Source organism: Cavia porcellus, unplaced genomic scaffold, assembly GCF_034190915.1.
Source record: "Cavia porcellus strain 051 isolate PalLab524CR breed Dunkin Hartley unplaced genomic scaffold, mCavPor4.1 scaffold_38, whole genome shotgun sequence".
Lineage (NCBI taxonomy): Eukaryota > Metazoa > Chordata > Mammalia > Rodentia > Caviidae > Cavia > Cavia porcellus.
The window spans coordinates 11,096,037-11,115,094 of NW_026947521.1; the positions used below are offsets into that span (position 1 = coordinate 11,096,037).

Below are 19,058 nucleotides of genomic sequence, written 5' to 3' on the forward strand. Positions count from 1 at the left end.
GCTGTTCCCTGCACCCACCCCAGTCTGCCTGTCTCCATTACACTGTGCAGCCACTGCCGCCATAAAACTCTTTTAAGTTATCCCTGGCTTCCTGGCTGGGCTGTGAATAGCCGGGCTTACAGATGCCTACCTGCAGGTGGGCTTTTAGGGTCAGGATAAAGGCAGCAGTGGTTAGAGGGAAACTCATAGCGCTACATGCCTACATGAGCAACAAGGCTCAAACGAATGACCTCAACTACTACCTCAAGAAAATGCGAATGAAAGGGCAACAAAACTCAAAATACGCAGGAAAAAAGAACAGCAGTAAACATCAGGGTAGAAATGAGGACCAAAAAAAGGCAAAAACAGAAATCAACTTGAGAAAATATTTGAAATTAAAAAGAAGGTTAAGAAAACTCATAAATCTCTAGCAAGACTTGTAGGAAAAAAAAAAAAGAGAGAGAGAGAAAACTCAAATCACTAATACCAGAATTGAGAGAGATAACATGACTACAGATTATTAATGTATTAAACAAATAAGAAAATACTATAATTTTATGCTAATAAACCAAACAACAAAGATAAATTTCTTAAAATCATGTAAAATATTTGCAACACTCAAAGGATGATTCAAAACAATCTGAATACATGTGAATCTCTATAATAAACTAAATTTATAGTTTAAAACCTAGAAAAAAAAGAAAAACTCCAAGTGCTGATGGCCATTCTAACGTCTCTTTCTAACGTCCCCTTGGCCAACTCCACATGAATACCCATGGGCTGCAAGAAACACGCAGCCGATGGGTGGGAAAATAGACACTTCTTCCTCTTTAAAAAAAGATTTTAAAATTCTTCCAAACATAGAAAGAAAGAAAGAAAGAAAGAGAGAGAGAGAGAGAGAGAGAGAGAGAGAAAGAAAGAAAACTGATTTCTATGTAACATTTCCCACATAGCCAATATTACCCTAATATCAAAACAAAAAAGAAAAGCATGGATCAATATCCCTCATGAACACAGATACAACACTTGTTAACAAAATTTTTGCAAATTATTCCCCATGATATTTTGAATATTACCAAGTAAGGTTTCTCTAGTAAGACAGTTGGTTTAACATCTATCTGGTAAAGAGTATGAAGGAATTGCTGATACATACACCAACATGAATGAATCACTAATTATGTTCAAAGAGATCAAACAAAAAATTAAAAATCTATGTTTTCATTCATATAAAATTCTAGAAAGTTCTAACAAATCCCCAGTGTCAGAAAACAGACCAATGTTGTCCAAGGATTGGTTGAGGGGGAGAGGAATTAGACAGGGAAAGGAAGGGAAGGAGGAAATACCAGAGTTCAAGGAAACTTTTGGAGGTGATGGATGTGTTCATTACTTGCCTGTGAAATTTTCACGGAGATACACACATGTCAAAACTTACCAAATCATACACTTTCAACGACTCAGCCTACTGAATGCCAACCATATGTCAACAAAAATGTTTTTCTAAAGGGCAGTTTAACTGACCAAAATTCAGTTTTAATTTTTATCCTCTTAGATTTTTTAAAGATTTCAGGTAGTTTCATGGTGAAACATGTTTCTGGAGGCTTTACCTCATTAATAATGCACCTTGAAAGAGCTATAATGCACCTGAAAGCCATTTAAAGACACAGATCACCTAATTTTATACTGTCTAAAAGTCTAGATAAAACTTCTCAAAAGGTTACATATAATTCAAATTATCATTTCTTTAAAATGTATTTTAATTTTCTGTCTCCCACAGAAATCTATCCAGTAGCTGATATGGACAGCATTCACTTTGTTGGTTTCTGAAACAAAAGACACCCACGCATTACCTGGCCATTCTCGTGTCCTTCTCTACCATCGCCTTGGCTAGCTCCACATGAATATCCATGGGATGCAGTATATGCATAGTGGACGGGTGCTGAAAACGACACTTCTTCCAGTTTTCCCCTTCAAAAAAGGAGTTTAAATTAATTTTAATGCATTATCGACTATTCTGCAGAAAACTTTTAGTAGAAAATAGTGAAGGGACAGAGTCAATGCTCACTTTTAATTCTTTCATTATACAAGTATTTCTGCTGTACTGGGGATCAAACTGAGGGCTTCACACATGCTAGGCAAGCACTGTACCACGGAACTAGGGTAACCTGTATTTTAAACATAGGCTCACAGAGACTGTGATATAAAGATAATTCTATATACTTTTTGAAAATGTTTATATGACAATGCTTGCATTTCAAAGCAAGCATAGGGGGCTCAGTGGCCTAAGTGCCTGCTTGGCAAATACAAGGTTGTCAGTTCTACTTCCGTTACACACACACACAAAAAAAAAAAAAAAAACCAAGAAGGGGGGAAAAAAAACAGGAATTACCTCAATTCCAGAGTTAGCAATCAAGATAGGTAGCTATGGTAAAAAGTAGGGGAAAAAAGCACAAAAGGGTGAGGGTAAGGTTGATGGAATTCCTAAGAACAATAATTACATTTGCTTCACATATGATGGCAGAGAAAAAGTTTTGTAATGCAAGATTTTATGATAAAAACATCGGATAATGGACTGGGGATTTAGTTCAGTGGCATAAGCGCCTTCCTGACATGCACCAAGTTGTGAGTTTGATCCCTAGTAGCAAAAAAAAGTGTGATAATCACTTTTTCAAGAAAAGAAAATCTTAAAGATAGATTTCCCAATGGCTGTCTTGTACATGTCTTCCTGATGGCAATGTGGAGCATGTTTTGTCACTTGTACTTCAACTGTTTGTAAATACATACTCAAAAAGGGAAGTTTAATGGTTTGTGTATTTGCCTTACAGGAACTAACAGGCCCTTAGTGTACAAAAAACTCACTCTTATAGATTGTACACTGTACTCCGTAATTTTGCCTGTACTTTTCTCCGATGATCTATCACAAAGTGATATACAAAGACATTTAATAAATACTTAATGCCTGTAAAACTAGAGAAAGTATAAATACCCGAAGCCTTTACTCATGGGATAGAGAATACACCACATCTGTTTTGTTCAATTTTATTGTAACTGATGATATAGGCAATTCTTTTTAAGATAGCAAGAGGCATTAAGGGTAACCATTGTTGATCACCTTGTATTTTGTTTTTACATTATGTATTATGTCCATCCTTTTGATTTGACTGACTCTGTCCTATTATGTCACATTTGGTTTTACTTTTTTCAAAAAAAAGTAATAAGAACAGTGGGAGTAATAAAACCCAAAATGTGTAATTGTCATTGTACAAAAGAGAGGAAAAGAAAGTGCTCTACAGGACATAACTGCATGTATATTTAAGTGTGTAAGATAGGTAACCATATTACCGAGTTTTATTGGATCACTGAACAGAACTGTTTGCAGTTTCACTGTTTGAATGTCCACTTTATATGCTTTAATTTTGTAACTTGAACAATTATTTCTAAGATGACAATATGTAATCTATTAACTAGTGATTTCCTACAGTTTTTTTCTGAAATTCTGTATAACTTGTACCCTTTTTCTGTTTTTTTCTCCTTAAATAAAATTAAAAAAAAAAAAAAGATAAGTAACATATATAATAATAAAGGCAACATGGGAAAATGACATCAAAACATTCCAAAAAGCATCAGGACAGAGGAACCTGAACCAATCACAGCTTCCATTTTGGATTCTGAACTGTTTTACATCATATTGCAAAAATACAATTTGTGAATTGACTGGGTTCAAACACCACCCTAAGATGAATTGGCAAATACTGTTTCAGTTTATAACTGACAGTGGTTTGCATAATATGCTTCTATATGGTTTTCTTAAGCACCAATAGTTATTTGTGCAAAATCGTTATAAAGGTTTATATATGCACATGAACACATACATGTATCTGACTTAAGCCATTCACACTAATTTCAGTATTCTGAAAGTTGATCAGTGCTATACCTGCTCTTGCAAAGAGTAGTTGCACACTCTTTATTTCAACATCAAACTTGTCATATGCTTTATCCATTATTTCTTCCAAAGATGAACTGGTAGTCTTCTGTAGACCTTGACATTTACTGTTGAGCTAAAATGAAGAAAAAATTTTTGATTTTTTTTTACACAACAGAATGTACACAAATCAACATATTTTAGTTGTGTGTTTTCCCAAAACTTAAATAAATGAGACTGTCCTTAAGGCTCTGCACCTCCCACCACCCTACACCAGGAACAGCAGGGCTTTACTCCTTCTCTCCACTGTTCAGTGATAGCAATTAGCCCATGAGAAATTAGTGTCCAGTTCTATTTCCTTTTCCCCCTTCCTAGCCGAAGCAAAGACTTATTTCTGAAAGTTTTATCTTTCTTCCAGAGGTTGAGATTCCATGAGAGTCAAACACCAAAATCTATGGGTTCTTTTGTTCTACTTAGTTAACTGGCAGTGATTAAATAAATATATACATACAGTCTCCTGTAAGCAAAATACATAAGCAACATGCAACACTGCATAATTAATCTCGAGAAACCATGAAAACTAACACTGTTCCTCCCCAATTAGGAAAACACAAAAGCAATCCCATCATCAATGTGAAATCACCTACTACTGATTAATAGTGCTATTTAACCGTTATATAATGCATATACTGTAATGTAGGCAAGCACCAGGGAACTACACTCACACTCATACTGAGTAATCTAGACTAACCTTGACAAATGCTAAGAAAGTCTTAGTTTAGTTTAAGTGAACTCTGAGAAGTTTCACTTTTTATGGTAGAAACCTAACTGTGGCATTATCAGAAAAGACTTCAGATTTGTCCTTAAGTCAAGCACTTTTCAAGTCTCAATAATATGTTTGTTTAAGTTCTGAAGAAAAAAAATGGAAGATGAAATGGTTAGGCTGAAATATGTAATAAAGAAAATATGGAAAGAAGAGCAGGCTATCAGTTAGTGAGCTACCAAGCCTGTCAAAGCAGACAGAAGTGTGCATACACCTACCTGAAATGTACCAAAATCTAAAATGAGAAGATTTGACTTTTCATGGTGGAAGCCTGTCTGTGGAACTATTAGATAAGAAGGCTTCAGATTTATCCTTAAATCACGAACTTTTCGAGTCTCAATTATATGTGTAAGTCCTGAAGGAAAAGAAAAGGAAACGGTGAAATGTATAATCACACTACTAACCAGACTAACAGATTCACTTGAAAGGCACTGAGGAGGGCAGCAGGCTCTCATAAGTCAGATTCTCAGCTGAGGTGCAACCTGCACACAGTCAGTGAAAGTAACTGTGTCACAGCGGAGCATAGTCAGCTCAGTACGAGTCCAGTGCTAGTGTTCTCTATGGAGAGAGAATGAACAGGTAACACACTTGGCATGAGTAGAGGCCCCGTCACACAGAAGCGTCCAGCCTGAAAACCAGCATCCTGCGCTGCATGGACTGCAGCTTCCCAGAACAGATGGAGGGTGCCTCCATCTCAAGCTCCTTCTGGGCAGGGTCCTGGACATAGAGCAGGTGGAGTCATCTGCACTCCCTACCGTTCTCCTTGTCCAGCCTAGAATGGACGTTTCAGCTTGAGTTGCCTTGGTACTTTTGTCTTTTCTTTTTTGCTTTTTAGGTTTTTTAAAAAAATTTTTTTTGGTATTGAGGACTGAACTCAAAGCTTCCCACTTGCTACACAAGCGTTGTACCATTTAGCTAAATTACCCCAGTCCCTGTATTTCCACTTGAGTAAGCCGTGTCTGTTGTACAATCCGCACAACTGAAGGAACCTACACTAGTTTAAATACATGGACAGAAGAACACACATTTTTCAAGTGTATGGAGACATGAATTCTTTACCAGTAGCTGTTCTCTCTTTAATTTCTTCCAGCTTCATCAAAGTAGCTGATGTTATTTGCTCAAGATCCAATCCCCTATTTGACTGAAAGAAATCAACCACTGCATTGATGGTTTTCTGTAAAGGAATTTAAAAATACAATCAAGTTAAACATATATACCTCTTTCAATATTGTAACTTTTTAAGACTTTGCCTCATTCTAAAATAGTAATGGCTTTGAAAGGAGAAATCGAAAGATATTCTGGACTATTTCACCTCCCACTAGAGGAAGAGCAGCCGAGTAAGCTTATAGGGAAGTTGCCAACATCTGCATGTCACCTCAGTGTCAGCTGCATTCCACAGGGGTACAGCGACACAGGCAAGGAACTACAGACATCACTGCTAGCTTTAGCCTCTCGTCGGTCAGTAAAATAGTACTTTTGAAAACTGTGATTGGATTGCATTGTACTCTGAAATTTAGAGAGGAAGTAAGAAGAAAACTATTCAGGCCTTATTTATATACAAAAGTTGATGTTAATTCTAAAAAGAGATTTTTGTAAAATGAAAAAGGTTCTGGAGATTGGCCATAGAACACTATGCCACTTAACACTACTTTAAAACACTTAACATGGTAAATTTTGTTATGTGTATTTTACAAAAAACATAAAATTTTTAGACGTTCAGAAGCACAGTGCATTCTGGAGTGTCTGCATCCATCCTCCGTGTATACTGGGAACCCATCTCTAACCTCCACAGTGAAGTACAGGAGGGTGGCGGTGGGTGAGGCAGTATGTGGAGTGAGAGGGAGCTTGGGCTAGCGGAGGGCGAGGCACAGACACAGAGCTGGAGGCAGCGCTGTCCGGAACACCTCAGCGTCAGTGCTTGCTCCCATATAGACAGCACTGGGAATTCTCCCCCCACTCCTCGAGCTTAGGTTCCAAACACGGAGAGCAAAAAAGACCAGGCAAACAGTGTGCACCTAATCGGCAGTAGCTGGCACATGCACAGGCTGCTCTGTAGGTATATTAGGGTTTTTACATCTAACATAAGGAGACATAAATAAATCTTAAATACTTAAGGAAAAGAATGGCAATAGCATATGAGAAATTAAAATCGACTACTATAACACACACTGCTTTGAAACAAGAAAAAGCTTATGAAACTGAAGCTTGCTAATTAAACAGAACAGAAGAGAAATAAGCAAACACTAAATGCAAGGCAGCCGCAGCAAGGAGCCCAGCCTCCCTGCACCTACAGCATCGTAGATGACCTCCACAGGCTGGGACTGGATGGTCAGCGTCTGGTCAGCAAGGCTGTTCTCTGGATTGGTTTCAAACTCAATTTTAAGCAAGGATGATGCAGTGTCGCCAATGGAAGCCACAAGGGATGGCACAGTATCCTGCTGTCTCAGACCTGTGATATACCAGTGTTCTAACTTTGCTTCTACCCTGCAGTCCAAGGAGAATGAGAAAGTCATAAGAGCCTTTGTAATTTAATAGGCTGAAATACAACTTTTTCTTAAAACAGTCTTCCAAGAATCAGGCCCAGTCTATTACCCAGAAGTGAAATTTAGCTTCCTTAGCCTGCCGTCCATTCACTTTCGTCATCTGTTTGCAATGCTGCTATCACTTTGTGACTGTTTTTATTACCTCATTGTCTGCTGGAAAAGCTCACTTTCACCAACCCCAGGGGACTGCAGCGGTTCTGACCACTTTTTGGTGAATAAAAATTCATGCAAAATGGGAGAAGTTATCTGCCTGCTCCTATGCCAGCCTCACCAGCCTTCATCTCTCCCCTGCTTCTTCTCGTGCTCTTTCCCATCAGCCAGCCTAAGCCTTCATGGGTTCAGTTGGGCTCTTGCCCAGATGAGCTTGTGCAGCAGTAACAGAAGGTACTAATGTACACCATCACCTCACTCTGACCACCTAACATGTTACACAGCTCCTGAATTACTAGCTTTATGTATGTCGTACCAGCTACAGCTTACACTTCCTGAAAACGAAGGCTCACGGTGCCTACACACAGCTTTCGGAGCCTGAAGCACATGGCATCAAATGTTTGTGAAGAAAAGAAAGGAGAGTACAATAATGATGAACTCTATGTAGTTCCATAATAACTGAAACACAAGATGACTATCTTGGCACACACAAAAAAATTTTAAAAAGAGGTGTTACTGGCCAGGGATTTAGCTCAGTGGCATAAGTGCCTGCCTGGCAAGCATGAGGTCATGAGTTTGATCCCTGGTACCACAAAAAATAAAAAAAACTTTAAAAAAAAGAGTGTTACTGATCTTTTCCATGCTGCATAGCATTTCATATATTCTGGTCTACAATCATTATTAGAGTTAAAAACTGAAATAAGTTTTTAAAAACTTACTTAAGGGCTTGCGCTCCTGGTCGCTGGCATACTTGGGTGCCCAGGCCAATGATCTGGATTTTTAGGATTTCAGGAATATTTTTGTTTTCTCTGATTACAATAGAAGTGCTTACCAACTTCAAGGTCATTATATAGGCAACATACTGAAGAAAAAAATTGAGTGAAAATTGTTACAGTTTACATAACCTTTAGCAGTTTCTTTTTAAATAAATATGATGAATTATAATGTAACCTAGCAACATGTAGGTTTTGGCAATCACATAATTACCACAAATGAAGAACAGCAGAATATTTGATAAAATTTTCTCTCTAATACACATTTATAAAGATCCAAAGTTCATTTCTCTTAAGTTTTAAAGGTAGTATAACAATGACGTACAATAAGACTTCTTGTAGATGAGCAAAAAAAAACCAAACAAACAAACAAATCATAATAAGAAACACCCACCTGATGGCTGCAGGAAGTTAGCAACACACTAAAAGGAGACTCCTGACCCGATGCTTGTCAAGTCATGACTAGACCTAGACACAGGACAGCCAGTCAACCGGAAGATAACTCTGGAATCTGAGATCCTAACTCAGCCAGAGTGCTTGAAAACTGAATGAGGGAGCCAAGGGGCTGTGAAGCTGGCCAGCAAGATCCAAACTGGAAACGAGGTCCCCACAAAGGGCAATGGCACCGATGAGACTCCCCAACTTTGGCTAGGACCCTGATGGGCCACAGTGCAGGGCGAAAGGCAAGCATCTAAGTAGGCAGACTCCCAGGATCCACAGCACAGCATCGAATCACATCAAGCCCCCCAAAAGACAGAGGTGATCCCACGTAATGGTGCTACAGACACCAGGAAGAAACACAACGTCTCCCTGAAACAAGAATCTACCTTACTGGATACTATTTCCCTATGTCTCTAAAACATAAAAGTATATATCATTTGCAAAATCAATATCTAATATATTAGGCACATGTACAGATATGCTCATCGGATCCAGAATATGTCCAAACAAACCCAACAAAAACCACAAAGAATAGATACTCACAGGGACTCTAGACATCACATTTTACACTCACAGGAAGTGTAAGCTTAGAGGTACACTGTGGTGCTCACTATACTCAAGGAGCTAAAAGACAAAACTGAGCATGTTAGTAAAGAATTTCAAAGCTATTCTTTAAAAAAGAAAAGTGTACAGAACCAAACAGAAACTCAGGAACTAAACGATACAAAAAATAAGGAATTTAATGAATAAACAATCAGCTCATGGGAGAATAAGAGGAAACAATTTAAATTAAGAACTTGGATATACAGAATAAAGAAGAGACAGACACATGAGATATAAAATCTAAAGATATTAGAAATTTTAAAAAGAGAAAGAGAATGAAGAAAGAAAAATAAAAGCTTTAGTGATTTCCCATAAGACCTCAAGATAGCTTAATGAATTTAAACAATCTATAATTCTATATGCAGAAAAAAGAATCCTTCAAGAAAAAAGGGAAAATAGATACATTTTTAGAAAACTAATTACCAACAGACCAGTATTAAAAGGAATAATGTATAGGACTAGAGATGTAGCTCAGCTGCACAGCACCTGTCTGGTAAGTGCAAGGTCCTGAGTTTGATTCCCAGTACAAAAAAAAAAAAAAAAAAAAAAAAAAAGAATATACAGAAATGGGCACTCTTTGGGCAGAAAGTAATAGTACATGCATGGCCAAACAGAAAGGAACTAAATAACCGAAACATCCAGTTTGGTGACATTACCACTCTCCCTAAAGTAACCCATACATTCAGTTCAATCTCTAACAAATCGTCAGCATGTACTTCTGGAAACACTGATGATTCTGAATAGCATGTGGAAGCATGAATGATCTAGAGTAGCCAAGATTCCCTTATCCAAAGATCAAGCCAGTCATGGTGGCACAAGCTTGCAATCTCAACACTCAGGAGGCTAGGAAGATGAAGATAACAAGCTCAAGGCCAATGTAGTCTACACAGGGAGCTCTTGTTTTAAAATAATCAGAGCTTAACACCACTAAAATTTAAAAGATTGATGCCAAGTGTTGGTGAAGATGCAGAATCCTCATATCTGCAAATGGAAATGTTTTCCATCTTGCAAAACTATTTCAGAGACTACACTATTACATACACTCGTATCCTATGACCCAGCAGTTTTATTCCTAAGTAGATAATACACAGGAAATCTTAAGATATACACACTACAAAGATACCTACAAGAAATCCATGGCAGCATTACTCATAATAACCGAACAAACGGAACAACCCAAATGTTCATCAACAAAAGCACAAATGAATAACTTTTGGTATTTTTTGTAAGTGTTGGAATCCTATGGAACGACAAAAATGTGCAAAATATATGCAGTACAACAGGATGGGCCTCACAGCAAACACAAACATGTACTTTATAATTCCATTTAGAGAAAGACAAAAATGTACAAAATAAAATCAGTGCTTATACTAAAACAAAAATCAAACGAATTGTTAACACAAAAAGCTGGTTATTAACTGCCTCTGAAAAGCAAGAACAGGAATATACACAGGGGTTCTATATCAGTGGCAAGACTAATCTGGACCCTAACAGTAATTATACACTTGTGTCCTTTCTGATCAACCAAGTGAGCAGGACATTTCAGTTTCTTTCACTCTTACATGAGTTATGTTTCACAGCAAAAAACCTTTTAAAGATTCAATTTAAACTATAAGAAGCACTTTTTAATCAGATTATCCTTACACTCACTAATATCTAACGTTGAAGGGAAAATTTTAATTGGTAAGGTCTGACTGGAAGCATTTAACAACTGAAGAGTAAAGTAGAAACTAACAATAACATATTTCCAGCAGTTAAAAGTTGGAACTTATGTAATCCAATTACAGACCACGCGGCAGGAAGGATGGAAACACCTCTCCAGTGCAGTGTAATTACCTTCTTGGGCAAAGTCAAGTTATGCATGCTCCTGCTGTAACCAATAGCAGTGAATAGTTTGTCCTTCTCCTCAGGGGTCATAAGATCATCAATAGCTACAAGGAAAACAGTAATTCAAGAAATTAATTTCTTCAGCTTTACAAATAAAACCAACAAGTCAAAACAAATGTCCCAAAATCAACAGAGGCAAACGATAAAACAAATCAGCCAAGTAATTTCCTCTAATACTCCACTATGACAAAAATAAGCACCTGTCTGTGTTCACCATTTCAGTAAAGACAAAGAGATGGTACAAAAGAAATTCTGTTTGCAAAGGGTTTTAAAAGAGGGTCTTAGAAAATTTTAAAACTGAAGTGAAACTTATTATTAAATATTCATGGAAAAGGTAAGTGCTAAGTGCTGAAACCCCTAAATCTGAACATTTTAAATTTCATATAATTCTTCTCAAGAAAAAGTTTTACTTGAGATAAATTTACTAGGATACTGAGCTGATTTTTTTTCAAAATAAAAGTTTTTTGAAATAAAGTTCAACTGGAAGACTAAGGTATAATTTACCTAATATTTTCTCATGATTATACAATAAACTGGCAGACTCGGAACTTACTTTCAGGAATCAATGATTCTTCACCTTTTTTCTTAGACTCCTTCTTACCCCAAAACCCACTAAACCAGCCTCCCCGTTTCTCCCCTGTGTCAGTGGATTTCTTCCTAAGTTTCTGCCCAGATCGAATCACCTAAAAAATTAAAATTAAAAAATTAACTGAAAAATAAATGCTTTCTTCATTTTCATGCTCAACACAATGTCAGACTAAAACAGGCACAAAAGCCAGGTCCTTCTTAAATGATTCTCACAATACCATTTGGTAAACAGCACCCTTGTATTTATGGAAAGCATCTTGATGAGACTAAATCGGACCAGCAATACAACTGGTTTCAGGTAAGACTGGTCTGAGGGTTATAATCCAGAAATCTTTCAGTTCAAGGCACTAGAATTGCAGGTTAGTAAAGCAAAGGCTTCCACTAAAGAAAGATGTTCTCAATACCCAAAACGTATCAGTTCAAAGCAATTGTATTTCAGAATTCACATCCACTGCTGCTTTGCTAACTATGGTATGGCAGGAGAGGAGGGCTACAGATGGCACCCGAATCACACATCAGACTCTCTCCGCAACAAATTTCTCATCTGTTTCTATTACTCCCTCTCTTTGCCCACTTACCAGATAAACCAAAAAACAAAACACAGAGGCAAAGAAAATTTTCAGTTAGAACATAAAATATTCTAAGCTTATAGTGAACAATTCTATAGTAGAGAGAACAGGCTTGGTTAGTAAATTATAAAGATTAAAAGCATGAGAAAATGTTAGACATTTATCATATGCCAAGGAGGAGTGAAACACTAAAATCTTGTTTGAATTTGCAAGTCACAAGTGAATGACAGACAGTTACTGCAGATATCACAGCTCACTGGGTACTCAATCCTTTCTGTGCATGTGCATCATCAAGAAGCTTAAGAAAAACATCAAGGCCCAAGCCCACCCCAATTAAATCCATCTTAAGGGTGTGGGGCTCCAGGCATCCATATGTTACAAAAATTCCCCAGGTGACTCTAATGTACACCAGGTTCAAAACTACAACAATGGAGTTTCCTTCAACAACAGCAGAGATCAAAACACAGGACATTCAGAAGCTGGGCATGGTGGTGCATGCCTGTAATCCCAGCACTTGGGAGGCTGAGGCAGGTGGATCATCGCAAGTTGGAGACCAGCCTGGGCTACAAAGTGAGCCAAGGCCAGCCTGAACTGCGTAGAGAGACTCTGCCTCAAAAAGACAAAAAAAAAAAAAAAAAACCAGCCCACAGGGAGTTCAGCTGCTTCAACTTTTTCACAGCAGATGAAACTAAGCTACTCTGCAAAGGATACCCAATCACATGCCTACCATCTCGAGTTTGAAAGGTCTGAATTACAGTACTGACAACCCTCCCAGGAAAATGCAGCCTGAGATGGCACCCTGGAACCCCTCCTGGATACCTGCACTTCACAAATGGGAGGATTTATGAAGCATCCTTCATAAACCTAAATGCCAGAAAAACTGCAAGGCACCTGAGTATTAAAAATTTTTAAGTAAACTGATCACTTTAAAAGAGTAGACACAAATTATAACCATCATTTTAGTCTCCATAAAAAATCTAATTTATGATAATAAAAACATGTATTTTAACGAGATACATTTTTATTTTGAAAAAACATGAATTCATTGAAAAAAATCATTAAAACATTAAAATAAATACTCTGTTAAGAGACATCAAGTAATGGGATAACACACGGCAACATTCAATTTTCTCTTTTTCAAATCTCTACTTAAGTATCTTTTAAAAAATTCTTTTAGGGCCAGGGATGCAGCTCAGCAGCGCAGCACCTGCCTGACAAGCACAAAGTCCTGAGTTTGATTCCTGCTACAAAAAAAAAATTATTTTAAAGGAAGATAAAGTCACTATCAAAGTTGAAATCTCAGTTAGAGATGTGATCAACATGCTAAAATTTTCAAAGCGTTTCAAAATAAATTCAAAAATAGAAAAACAATTAGGCAAGGTGGTGCATACAATAATTCCAGCCAGCACTTGGGAGGTTGAGGCAGATGTTCAAGTTTACTGACACACACACCCAAAAAGTTAGCAACACTTTTTCTCAAAAGAAAAAAATTATAAACATGGCTGGGGATGGAGCTGAGTGTGAAAGTCCCAGCTCTGATCCCCTGTTCTACTACAAGGGGAAAAAATGTAGAAAGACTTAATAAAGAGAAAAGATACAAATTAATACAAAACATCTAATGAAAACACTAACCTCAATGACAAAGACTATGAAGAAAATAAGGAGTTCACTAAAAACGCTTTGATTTGTTTTGATGATTACCATTTTAAAACGATTACCATTTTAAAAATCTAAGAATCACCACTTAAAAACGTGACAGCTATCAGAAACTCTACTCAAACAGTACCAATTTCAAATCCTGGTTCTGATACTGTGTTTTAATTTACATTAGATGTAACCCCTGGGGGAAACTGAGTCAAAGAGACACAGGGACTCTGAAAAATATCTTTGCTGCTTATTTTCTGTAATGGCTCTATAATTATTTCAGAGTTTAAAATTTTTACACACACACACAGAGAGACCTCTTTTACATGTGTCTGTTAAAAATCAAAGTGCTCATACAAGTGACCAACAGAAACACAGATCCAGCACAGCCCTCTCACCTGTTCCACGTATCCGTGACCCACATCCTTCCCTGACTCACAAAGGGATTACAGTAAGCAAAACTTCAGCCCTGATTTAAAACTCTCTGGCTCCACAATGAGAACTGCCAATCTTAAATAAACTGCACTGCCTCTGTTTGCCCTATACCCGCCCTTCCTTGTCCAGTAATCCATCCTCAAGTTCTGAGCAGCTGCAAGTGGCCCTAACAGCACACAATGGAACCCAAGTGACTTAAGGAGGCCTGAAAGTATCTGTTTCCTCCAGTGATTCATTTCTGTTTCATTAGAACAATTCACAAATGGCAAACAACTCTTTAAAATATTTGTACTCCCTGACCCAACAACTATCCACTAAGGAATCTGACCTTATAAATGCAAACTATTCTCAAGATAGACAAGACTACCCACTAGTGTCACAATGGAATACAGCTAATGCAAACAGTGACACATATTCTGATACCTGCACAGACTGGAAAGCTACCCAGTTGTTTAAATGATGCGCAACAAGTAACAGTAGCAGCACTAAACCCTAGTAACTTAAAAAATAAAATAAAAACCAAGAAAACAACAAGAAGCAAGATATAAAGCCTCTTGATTCCACATCTCCCACGCTGCCACTCATTTCCGTTCCCCTTGCACACACTGTCTGTACTTACTCAGAGTCTCCAGTTCCTAGTCTTCCATTCTCTCTCGTTCCTTTCAAGTTTCTGCCTGTACCTTCTATTAAAAATGCCCCTTATTTCAAAAATTTATTACCGAATTGGTAATTTATTACCAAATCTGTTTTGACTCCATGGTGGTATTAGCCCTTCCTTTCTACTGATTAAAACTAAGAATTCCAAACATATTTTAAAAAACATTCATCAGAGCCTGAAAGTAGGCAAAGCAGACAGATGGTAGAAAGGGACCCAAACATGGAGAACCAACACACAAGAGTTTTGAGTTTCCGTGTCTTCTGTTTTTCTCAGTGATGTGCCCCAGCATCTCCCGCCCTTGGGTGAACTCCTGCCTGTGAATGCGGGTGTGCCTTCTGACTTGTTTCTAACCAACGGTGGTACAACGCATTCACTCTGTGCAGTGTGGGAGTTGCTGTTATAAGCCTAGTACCACAGCAGCCCTCCTGGGGGAGTCTCCCTCTCCCTTTGAAGAAGTAAGCTGCCAAGTTACGAGAAGCACATGACTCAGAAGGCAAGAAACAGAAAGTGACACTTAAGAGGTAGGAGAAGCCTGGAGTCAGCAGGCAACAGAAAAACAGTAATCCACCCCAAAGCCGAAAGACGGTAAATCCAAAGTACATTCAACTCGTGAGAATGGAGTATGTCAGCCATGCTTCAGCTGATACTACATCCCAGGTAACACCTTGCGGTATTCTGATCTCTTCCCAAGCAGAAGGCTCAGCCAAGCCATGCCGAGACTTCCTGCCCACAGAAACTGAAGTAGTCTAAGTGTGTTATTCTATCCTAAGCTCCTACAGACCCACAGAAAAATACCACACCTGGCTCCAACCAAGGAAGGGAGCTGCAAGAAATACGTGCAGCACAGCTGTGCAGGCAGCTACAACCCTGAGAAATCCTTATTTCTGACCAAACAACCAGAAAGTAAGTCCATGCTGGCCAGAGTATACAATGAGAAATCCTATGGGGGACAGAGCAGAGACTAGCCCTTACTTCTGCACGTGAATCTGCCTACAATCCAATTCAATCCAAGATTCATTATGTATGAAACTGATTCAACCAAAGAGACAAAGGCTTAGAGACCTGAACTGAGACATAAACCATCCCTCTAGCAGAGCTCAAATTAACCCCCATACAATTCATGCGTGTAACAGATTCATATCTACATGCTGAAGGGTTAGGAACTCAATTCAGACTTGAGCCACCATCCACAGAAGGCAACGCACACCTTAGGACCAGAACCTAACCAGGTTTTGTGATAATCACATTTTCCAGACAAGTATAACGGGATCCAAAGACTACATGCTACAGTAGCCCCAACATCAAAAATACAATCTGTAATCACTTGACATTAAAAAAAAAGAGAGAAAACAGGGAAAAGTGGCCAGTTCTCAACCTTAACGGTAACAGGTACCAACAGTCAAATAACTTAGTTTCTGAAATTAAAGAGCTCACAGGATAAGCTCAATAGCAAAATGGAGATGATAGAAGAGTGACTTTCAAAAGAGAACAATGGAAACTATTCAATTTTTAAAATACAGAGAAAAATAGATCGGGGAAGAAATATAATCAGTGCTCACAGAGCTACAGTACAACATCAAAAGGGCAAAATATATATACAGATAACAATGTAAGTATACAGCAGTATCATGTTCACCTAACAGGACATATAAAACAAAAATATGCTAATATAAGAACAAAAACAAGGAAGAAAAATAGAAATATGTGACCAATTCTCAACAGAAAAGATAACAGATGCGAACAGTCAAGTAACCACAATACATTTATGTGTGCATGAGAGTATGGTTTTGAGATATGTGTGTATATATGTATGATATCGCACCTTTATCTACAAATATATTTGTGTAACTTTAAAGGTTTTTAATGTAATACTTAACTCTCAGTGCCACCTCAAATGATGAGGCAGGTGACCCTGTCTTCCCTGAAATTCTCCTCTACTCCAGTATGAACACACTGCATTCAGACAGCTTCTCGACTACACCTCCAGCAGCCCCTTCATGGGCATCTTTGCTGGGCTTTGCCCATCTCACTGACCATAACAACAGGGTGCTTCAGATCTTCAGTACTGTCCGCTTCTCCTGCTACTCCAAGAAGTTCAATGATCTCATCCAATCGCATGACTGTCAATGCAACCTACAGGCTGACCCTTTCCAGATTCACACACCAGCGCGGATTTCTCTGCTAACTCCACAATCATGCACCCAGCTGCCTGCTGAACCCCTGAACTTCTCGCACCTCGCTCACACTTGCTAAATCCAGCCTTCCTCATCTCACAGAATAGGGACTATGTCCTTCCAACCATGCTCAGGAAAAATCCTTAAAGTCATCTCTTCGCTCTCGTACACACACATCTAATCGGGCAGGAAACACTGGCCCTGTACTCCATCGACCCTTTTTCTCCACTTCACTGCAAACTTCCCCAGGAAGTCACTACCACTGACCTCAATTATCTCAGCCACATCCAAAGAGTCTCCCTGCCCTCCTCCTGCCACTCTCTTACAGCCTGCTTTCAAGGCAGCCAGAGTTCTAAAACCACCACATTATACCGTCCTGTTCTCAAAAACCATACACAGCTTCCGAACTCAGAACACAAGCAAAAATCTACACTTCAGTTTGCAAGATTCTGCAGAATCTGACATCCTCCTCCTTCCCACAGCACCCCTTTCACTCCTTCCTCCTCTGACTCACTGGTCACCCCCCCCCCCCGCAGCAGATATGTTCCCACCACCCCAAGACCGTTGAGCTGGCTATGCTTCACTCTTTCTGCAGGAATAATCCTTCTCCTTAGAAACCTTTCTGAATGACTCCCTCAGCTTCCTCTGTCTTTGCTCAAACATCTCCCCAGTAAGATTTTCTCTAACCCTCCAGTCTACAACAGCAATGTCTATCAATACTGCCCAGCCCCAACCCTCTCTCCATCCATTCCTATTGACTTCATGTAAGTATATGCTTATTATCCTCTCCTAATGGAATGTAAAAAAGAAAGTTATGTCTGTTATGTGGATTTCTGTGTAATACGCAAACAGTGATGAAGGAAAAAACCACTTACTAATTACTACGTGCCATGCCCCCAGTAATCTAACTGCCTCACAGGGACTAGCCATACTCCTTACAATAACCCTATGACGCAGGTACTAATAATTAATGCCATTTTTCAAAAATAAGGCAAGAAGAAATTAAACATCCCAAAATCACACAATTAGAAGATAGCAAAGCTGGAACTATTATTATTCAGATGCTCTGATTCTCAACTCCATACTCTTAATCGTAAGGCTAGAAAAACCAAAACTCAATGAGCACTTGCTAAATAAATGAAAAATTGTGTATGCTTTAATCTCATTTTTAAAATGAGTATGGGTGGAGAGAATTTACAGCTACAAAAAGGACTAACAGAATACACAGAAAAGTGTTAACATTAGTGACTACGACTGAGAAGAGCCTGTGAGATGGTTCTCTCTCCATTGTTGATCTGTATTTCTAACTTTTCTACAGTGAGTTGTACTGCTTGGAGCTTATCACTGAAACATCCGACACAATTATACAAACTACACAGAACAAGGCACAATACATAAGCAATTATGAACAATTACAAACATAATTCAGTCCAACTTTGTAAAGAAGGAAAGTGAAAGAAGACAAGAGGAAAGAGATACGAGATAAGAAAGAGGAAACAGGAAAAAAGAAACAAACAAAAGAAGTTTTTTTAAATGAAAGATAAAAAACAAGTAGGTACATAAGTATGAAAGAGAAACTGGAGTCCTGCACAGAGAAAGGTTAACAAAAGCATTCTAAGTTGCTAAGATGATAACTGATCTCGATTTGCTTTCTTTTCCATGTATTTCAAATAGGAATTATAAATGTTCAAAGCTCTTCACCTTAGTGTTCGTAGCTTTTTTCTAGAATTCCAATTTATTTTCTTCTGATACTAAATTAATCAATGAAAACTTAAATCTCTTCTCTACTTTAGGTAAATCTGAATAACTTCCCATAAAACTTAGATGTCCTGATCCTGGATTTAAAAGAGCTGTATTAACATGTTGAAAACA

At 38.2% G+C, this 19,058-nt stretch overlaps 1 protein-coding gene across 1 annotated transcript in view; it reads right to left on the reverse strand.

Moving 5' to 3' along the window:
• The window catches only part of LOC101787056 (intermembrane lipid transfer protein VPS13C-like), a 120,596-nt gene that overhangs the window by 65,734 nt on the left and 35,804 nt on the right, over positions 1-19,058 (reverse strand). Inside the window, 8 exon segments of the mRNA XM_063243335.1 lie at positions 1,827-1,944; positions 3,911-4,034; positions 4,940-5,076; positions 5,781-5,895; positions 7,013-7,205; positions 8,134-8,276; positions 11,068-11,162; positions 11,672-11,801. Coding sequence (XP_063099405.1) covers positions 1,827-1,944; positions 3,911-4,034; positions 4,940-5,076; positions 5,781-5,895; positions 7,013-7,205; positions 8,134-8,276; positions 11,068-11,162; positions 11,672-11,801 — 1,055 coding nt within the window.